The sequence below is a fragment of the Durio zibethinus genome, chromosome 26 (assembly GCF_047325235.1).
Source record: "Durio zibethinus cultivar Kanyao isolate XHJ-2024 chromosome 26, ASM4732523v1, whole genome shotgun sequence".
Taxonomy (NCBI): Eukaryota; Viridiplantae; Streptophyta; class Magnoliopsida; order Malvales; family Malvaceae; genus Durio; species Durio zibethinus.
The window spans coordinates 4,427,675-4,435,978 of record NC_143187.1 but is presented as its reverse complement, the minus strand read 5'-3'; the positions used below and the strand labels follow the sequence as shown (position 1 = coordinate 4,435,978).

General features: G+C 37.4%; 2 protein-coding genes across 6 annotated transcripts; one reads left to right on the top strand and one right to left on the bottom strand.

Moving 5' to 3' along the window:
- Positions 1-1,477: 1,477 nt before the first annotated feature.
- On the top strand, positions 1,478-3,672 carry LOC111274584 (GDSL esterase/lipase APG-like). The gene is made up of 5 exons (XM_089755988.1): positions 1,478-2,058; positions 2,174-2,304; positions 2,444-2,677; positions 2,828-3,083; positions 3,195-3,672. The coding sequence occupies exons 1-5, from the start codon at positions 1,809-1,811 to the stop codon at positions 3,386-3,388; spliced, it is 1,065 nt and encodes a 354-aa protein (XP_089612114.1). The 5' UTR covers positions 1,478-1,808; the 3' UTR covers positions 3,389-3,672.
- LOC111274583 (polyadenylate-binding protein 6-like) lies at positions 3,633-8,263 on the bottom strand. Of its 5 annotated transcripts, none has more exons than XM_022859333.2 (8): positions 7,811-8,263; positions 6,816-7,125; positions 5,749-6,017; positions 5,362-5,658; positions 4,958-5,244; positions 4,803-4,868; positions 4,389-4,610; positions 3,633-4,277 (listed from the first exon to the last, which is right to left on the bottom strand). In XM_022859333.2, exons 1-8 carry the CDS (start codon positions 8,256-8,258, stop codon positions 4,086-4,088), a joined length of 2,091 nt encoding a protein of 696 aa, XP_022715068.2. In that variant the 5' UTR covers positions 8,259-8,263; the 3' UTR covers positions 3,633-4,085. The 5 variants fall into 5 exon arrangements, with proteins under 5 accessions (XP_022715068.2, XP_022715069.2, XP_022715067.2 ...); XM_022859334.2 differs by having other exon boundaries at positions 5,758-6,017; XM_022859332.2 differs by lacking the exon at positions 4,389-4,610.
- Positions 8,264-8,304: the final 41 nt, after the last annotated feature.

Below are 8,304 nucleotides of genomic sequence, written 5' to 3'. Positions count from 1 at the left end.
ACATACAACAGAACTCTGCAGGTTTGACTACTGCAAAAAGGTCTTTTAAAGTCAATCGAAGGTTCATGTAATTTCACTTTCTAGTTTCTACTTCATAGAAAAATAGTTTTTCTAGCTTGGTTCAATAAGCAATTCAATTTTATTGCATTGTCATCAAGTCCTCCAAAAGAGAAACAGAAAAAAAAACAAAAAAAAAACCTAAGCCATGACAAAGCAAACAAGTTTGCAGGCAAAGCTTTTATTACACATGCTTGTATGACTTGAGAGTCCAGTTCAGCCCCAGTGGTCGGCTGTTGTCTGTTGGGCTTGTGTAATCTCACATAAATCCATCTTTCCTCTGCCAAACCTTAGCCAGCCTGGAATATTGTCAACGACCATGAACAACCCAACCTCCAAGCAACTTGATCCAATTTCATTTATATATCCAAAGAGATAACTTCCCCCTACAATTTAATACCAACTTTTGGACCACATTACCGGTTTCAAAAGAATATATATATATATATATATATATTACAGGTAGGTATATGTTATAACTGTACAAAGACGAAATCAGATCCAATTTCTGTACCGTTTTAGAAAAAACAGTTTTGCGCCTAATTTATTACCCCATGACTGCTTCATTTAATGAATTGTTGGGTGGTGTTCCCCCATGCCTTGACTGGGGTCTCAAGTCAAGATGACTACGAACAAAAGTTTCACTTTTCAGCTTTCAGAAAGAAAACGTTTTACCAATACTTTCGTCCCTTCCTCTGGATGTTAGGGAAATAAATTTTGAAATAGGAGTTGGAACGTAAGGGACAAAAAATAAAAAAAAACAATGCTAGAGTAGCATTCTCTGGAAAATTATCAGCATGACAAAATTCATAGTCAGGCTATAGATGACACTAGGGTGACAAACTGACAATCCAACACCCACCACAGTCATTGACTGATTTAGCAATGTTTCTGTCCAAACCCTACTGAATTTTTTTTTTTTAATTTAGCCCGTCTTTCTGATCCCAATGCCCAATCAATGTCAACTATTTACTTGTTAGAACATTGGTTCGAAAGCCTTAATCCAAAAGTGACCACATTTACAAGACTGAGATTTGTGAAGGTGCAAAAATCATCCTCCCAAATCCGATTTCATCAAACTATATATATATATATATATATATATATATCATCAATTAACTTGAAATTTAATTAGCATTAACTGACAAAGTCTTTCAAGAAAGCAAGTGGAGATGTAATTTGTTGGATAACTTACTTTTTTTCTCTGAAAAAGTAGAAATGTATTAGTCTAAATTGAGTGCTGGATGCATGCGTTTTCTTTATACCAAAGCAACAATAATAATAGTAATAAAGAGGCACAACATACTAAATTTCTTCAACAATTTACCAATAACTCCTGCACATGCAGTTTCTCCTTGGTTCCAATCCAAAAACAACGTTCTTTATTATCGTCCCAACTACCTCGATTTGTTTCTGGTTAGATACAGAAAAAATTCATAAATGTAAGCTTCTCTATATCTATTCATTTTTTTGACTAAACAGGAAGAAGAAAAAAATCTTAAATGAAAAACAAAAAAGAAAAGGGAAACAAAATTCTGACGTCTATGATGGGAAATGAAATTGGTTAATAGCTATCTAAAATGTAGGACATGGATGATAATACATCCATTTGAACTACTCTCATTTATTGGCCTTTCTCAACCCCCATCTTCCTTCTTCAAGACGGGCCATATTCTAGTCACATTCAGACGGCATATAAGGGCTATCTCCATGCTCAAAGCTTCAAAGAACTATCCCCTGCTAACAAAAAAATGAATGCTTATAGCAGAAGGCTAGTGTTTTTGGTCTTTGCCTTTGCATCAGTAAGCAAAGGGTGTGCACAAGAATCAACCACTCTTGTTCCAGCAATCATAACCTTTGGTGACTCTGTGGTAGATGTTGGCAACAATGACTATCTCCCCACCATCTTCAAGGCTAACTACCCTCCTTACGGAAGGGACTTCCCCAACAATAAGCCTACTGGAAGGTTTTGCAATGGAAAATTAGCCACTGACATCACTGGTAAGTAGAACAAGGCACCAACTACAAGTTTAGATTATAGCTAATTCAGCTTCTTTTTTCCCCCCTAAAATAGAATTTATAAGTTTGAAATTATTACTGAAATTCTTTCTTGCAGCCGAAACTCTGGGGTTTACAACCTATCCACCTGCATATCTTAGCCCCGAAGCATCAGGGAAGAACCTTCTTATTGGAGCCAATTTTGCTTCAGCTGGATCTGGCTATGATGACAAAGCTGCCATGATGAATGTGAGATTTTAATCTTATGCAAATGATAGTATTCCTCTTTGGCTAATCTTTTAGTCTGAATCTCAACATCAATGGCCTTGTAGTATAAAGTTTCTACTTAACTTTTTTTATAATCTCTTTTTTGCCATATTATTTGCAGCATGCTGTCACACTGACCCAGCAGCTAGAGTATTTCAAGGAGTACCAGACAAAGCTAGCAAAGGTAGCTGGGAGTAGCAAATCAGCATCAATCATCAAGGATGCACTGTATGTATTGAGTGCTGGAAGCGGTGACTTCCTTCAGAACTACTACGTCAATCCTTTTCTTAACCATGCCTATACTCCAGACCAGTACGGATCATTCCTTATTGATATCTTCACAAATTTTGTCAAGGTATATAATTTGCTTCTTCTTTCTGGTAAATCACTTTTGGATTGTGTAGATATATATAAAGTACGAGCTTGGGAAACTCAGTGGAAATGATATTGTCACTTTGAACATCTGAATCTTTAATAAAATTTGGCTGCTTTGATTGATAAACAGAACATCTATGGCTTGGGAGCCAGGAAAATCGGAGTTACTTCTCTCCCACCGTTGGGTTGCATTCCCTTGGCAAGAACATTGTTTGGTTACCACGAGAAAGGATGCGTCTCCAGGTTCAATACAGATGCTCAGCAATTCAATAAAAAGCTCAACGCGGCTGCAACCAATCTCCAGAAGCAACATCCTGATCTTAAGATTGTGGTTTTTGACATTTTCAAAACACTTAATGATGTTGTTAAATCTCCTTCAAACTACGGTAAGGACTAAGGAAAGAGCTTTCTCCATGTATTAGTCTAGTAATAACTCTTTTAAACGGCGAATAAATGCATTGTGATTTGTGAGTTAACTAACGACTCCGTTTTGATAGGTTTTGTGGAAGCAACGAGAGGCTGCTGTGGAACAGGGACAGTAGAGACAACTTCATTCTTGTGCAATCCAAAGACACCAGGAACTTGTTCCAATGCCAGCCAATATGTGTTTTGGGACAGTGTTCATCCATCCCAGGCTGCTAATCAGGTCCTTGCTGATGCATTGATTGTTCAAGGAATCGCCCTCATTTGATTCACAAGGACACGTACATGTCTACTTGCCCTTTGTAAACTGTACTAAGCCTGCTAGTCCTCTTATTACCATTACCTTGATCAAAAAGTGACTCATATCGCAGAATCGCCTTCATTTGATTCACAAGGACATGTACATGTCTACTTGCCCTTTGTAAACTGTACTAAGCCTGCTAGTCCTCTTATTACTATTACCTTGATCAAAAAGTGATTCATATTGCAGAAGCTTGTTTTATAATCATGTATCCCAGAAAATTTGATGTCTATCAAGATAACTTTTATTTAGTTTCGTAACATACTGCTAAATACATTGTAGTGACCTAGGATCTCCAAGTTGATTGAGGAAAATGAAATTGATGTTCCTTTTTCCTCAATTTATCCCCTTGCTAAATGTATCCTAGGACCAAAAAAATGAAATGATACGGAAAAATCGAGCAACACAGAAAAAGATGTAGAAGGAAGGATAGGGAAAGGCAGCAAGCACAATCAAAAACTCCAGATATTGACAGAAATGAGAAGGAAACCTGTGCTCACCGCTCCTAGCTTTGGACACGAAACCATCAATAGAAGAACACATCGTCACTAAATGACGAGAAAGCATATAGCTGTGTTTCATATTTCAACAACAAGAGATGGGCGAAATTTAAAAAACCACTAAGGAAAACAGTACGCATGTTAGATTTGTCTAAAGACACCAGCTAATAGCTCAAGCAACGGGTAGATTTGGGGATGGCAAAAGTAACAGCATCGTTATTGATCCTAGTATTTGCCTCCTTTAGAACTTGAACTGACATGTCTTGCATAGCCAAGGAATTTGGAGAATTAAGCCGCTTGAGTACATCAGAATTCATCTCCAGCAGCACTCCTGTTAGCTTCGTTGCATTTTCAGGCTGAGAGAGAGAGAGTTTATTAGAAAGCATAATATTAAAAAGAAAACACATGCTTACACCAACACATTCTCCTAAAAGAAGATAGTCTACTAGGAATTATAAATGCCAAACCTGAAGATTCTCTACAAATGGTTGAGTTATATTTTCATTGTTTTTCTTAGAGTTTCCGGGGGATGTTGCTGCAGTAATAGATTGAATAGCTGCTAGTGCTACACAGGAATTTTCTGCAGGTTCACACCGTTTGTTCCCCTTCTTCCTAAAAACTACTTTCTTACTCCCAAAATTGACTTGGTTCAGCTCTCGGATTCGAACATTAGAGTTATATGTCATAGACTGTTAGAAAGGGGAATAAGTGGGTCAAGTAGAATACACGCTCAATCTTATTGCAAAAGCAAAATCTAATCAGACATACAAGTAAGCAAATAAGAAAAGAAAATTTTATATAAAAACGAGAGTCCATTAGCAAATATCAACAGTATGCAAATTAAAAATCTATACATTTGAAGGAAAAAAGTTAGCTCATACATGCTGTCTATACACCCAATCTCTTCTGATACCAGAAACGCTTGGATGGATGTGTCTAATAAGATCCTGTTAAGTCATGAGCAATACAAGAATAAATGCCAGAACAGAGCTGCAGAATGAAAAACTAGTTTCCAAGAAAACCAAGACATGCTTACATATGAGAAGTTTTGTTGCTCATGTGTTGGTACAAAAGGATACTGAATGCCCATGTTTGCAACAAAATGCTGATATAGGGATGGCTGGCGCAGAAGAGGGAAAAGAGGAAGGCAAGGAGTGTACTTGAAGTAAAATGGGTGGAACGGAGGGGTAACAGCATTGCAACTAGATTGATATGAGGACAGTATGGGGGTGTTTTGCACATGGTAATTTTGCAATTCCTTGCAGCGATCTTCTTTGTGCTGAGCTATTGCCACATATAAGAACCTTCCCTCAAAGAAGGTTCCTAAGCAATTTCAAATTCACATTAGTAACCATCAAATGTCCCTTAAATATTTACAAAAGAAATCACAACTCAAATTATCAAGACAGTGGAAAAAGGGCAGAGAGAAGTTTGACTGACCATTAAGCCCATGTAAAGCTGCCATCGCTTCTTCAGGGGAGGAAAAGCACACAAAGCCAAATCCCTTACTCATCCCATTTTCAAGGCACATCACCCTAGCTGAGGTTATTCGTCCAAAGTGTCCAAAAAGCTCTTGTAATCTTCTGTCATCAATGGATATATTGAGGTTGTTCACATAGAGATTTGAAGCCTTCAATTTCTCAAAACGGCCGTTGAACACATCTTTGTACTTATGTTTCAATAGCTTTGTCCTTTCGGCCTTCTTTTGAGCCCTTCCCACAAACAAATTATTTGAACCTGATTAACAAATCAATTTTACATATCTAAATGATTAATCTTTTGGTTGAACTACTAACTTTTGAACAAGGGAAAGAACATGAACAAGACCATTTTTACCCAGTTGTACACCATTCATAGCTTCCAGAGCCTTCTTAGCATCATCTGGGGATTGAAAGTTGACGAAACCAAACCCTCTTGAGCTCCCATTGCCATCTTTCATGATTACAACGCTGCAAACCTTCCCATATCTAGAAAACACTTCTTCAAGGAAATCCTCTGTCACGCCATCAAACAGATTTTTCACATATAGATTAGTGAACTTCTCTTCTTCAGAAGCTGCTGTCCTCTCTCTCTTCTTGACAAATTTGGAAACATATCTGCCAAGGAAGTGCAACAAATAAATCAGCAATTACTTTAACAAAGCAAAAAAAATAGAGAAATAATGAGAGAGTTTGAAAGTCAGCGGCTCTTTTCTTGTCACTCTACAATAATGAGAGTGGAATATATATTGTTATATATGCACACCCAAAATAAAAGAAGAGAGAGACTATAATGGCGAGAGGAAGACAGACTTGGAGATAGAACTGTCTTCCCCTCAATTTCGAAAATGGGAATGAGAAAAAAGATTAAACTTTATGCATAAAATATTGAAGAAAGTAGAAGTGCCAGAACAGAAGACCACGATTTTTCTTACTGTCCTGCTATCTCCAGAATCTATACACTAATCAAAATTCATTTATTTATATAATTCTTTATCATTTGGTTATACTGATCAGCCATTGGATATCATTTAAGCGATTAATCTGGAGTCTCCGAAATGACTCTTAAGTATAACTATCTATGATAGATGGTTTTGTTTTTCAGTGAGAGATGTTAGGCCTCATCTACATCTGGGAAAGAGCCATCAACTCCTTTCTTCCTCTTTCTATTTTCAAGAATCATAACACAACTTAGATGAACAATACCATCCAGGCGTTCGCCCGTTGGAAGGAGGGATAATCAAGAGAAGCATAGCTCCTCTAATGAGCATAGTATTGGACAAAAATTATTAAGAAATCCACAATAAAAGTCTAACAGTTAATACAACTATACAAGTATATATAGTCAACAAGCGTTGACAAAGAAGATACAATGGTTGAGAAAGAATCCAAGATAAATGAGATCACAATACTTACAACTTCCTCCCTTCAAGCATAGTATCATGGAGAGCGGTTAATGCAGTCATAGCTGATGCCTCTGAATCAAACTGTACAAATCCAAATCCTTTACTCTTGCCATTTTCTTCAACAACCTTACAAGAAAGAATAGTCCCAAAACGGCAGAAGATTCCCTCCAAGCAAGCGCTGCTTATAGAAGGGTCCAGGTTCTTGACAAAAAGATTGGCAAGACCAATCTTTCTAAGGAAAGGGTCTCTGCGAGACCACATTATTCTCACCGGTTTTCCCTTCAGGTCAGTGTGGTTTAGACAAGCTAAAGCTTTAGATGCTGATCAAAACACAGGATAAGCATTAATAACTCTTCAGGACCTCAGCTGACAAACAATCATCATCACTAAACTAGAAATCCAGATGAATGGAATAATACGTAGTAAAAAAAAATGACTCATTCCCATAAAGGGTAAAAAAAAACTAAGCAAAGCCCTAAAAAGAGAAAGTTCACAAGAAACAGACAAAACAGAGCAAAAAATGTGAATAGATTTTACACAAAACAGAAACACATAAAAAAGATGAAAAAGAAGACATGAATGATAAGCAAGAAATCCGGAACTCATGAAACAAGTCAAGAAAAGAAATCGTTTAAGAAAAAGAGAAAAGAACACAAGGCAAGAAACTAAGAACTAACCAGAATAATGAACAACGTGATTATGGGAAATCGCTGCTTTTTTAACCTAATGAAATGAAGGGAAAACCCACGCAAAAAATAACCTAGAAACTTTGTGAAACAGAAAAAACAGAGCATAGAAGTGATTTTGAAACTCATGCTGAAAACTAACGATTCCAAGAAACGAAATACATGAAAGAAAAGAAACCCAAATCGTTAATATGAAAGAAAATGAAGGAAAAAACCCACTTAAATACCCTCCTAGAAACTTCGAGAAACAGAGAAAACAGAGCTTTAGAAAAAGGAACTCAAGAAACAAAGAACGCAAGAAAGCAAAAACGAAAGATACCATGAGAATGAGAGAAGAAGTTGATGTAACCGTAACGAAGAGACTTTCCGGTACGGAGGCATCGGCAAAGGCGAAGAGAAGCGACGGGTGAAACGACAGAGAATTTGTTAAAGAGGTCAACCTCTGTAACATCAGGGTCCAAATCACCCACGTACAACGACACTCTCTGCAGAGGATTCCACCATCCTCCAGAAACTGTTGGCGCCGGTAGTTGCAGTGGCAGAGACGGAGGAGAAGACGACGGTGATCGTGCCGACGCCATTTCGTTTTTTCGTTTGCTTAAACCCAGAGAGAGAGAGAGGAGGGAGATGCAGGGTTTTGCTCTTTTGTTTCTTTGTTTTGTTATAACGGTGAGGTGGTGAGGTTCGTGTGGTACGGTATATTGGGATTTGGAATATTTTGTTTGTACGGACATCACGCGACATAAGTTTCTTCGACCACTGTACATTCGCTTTCCTCTATTGACACGTGTTCAATGCAAGAGAAATTGACCT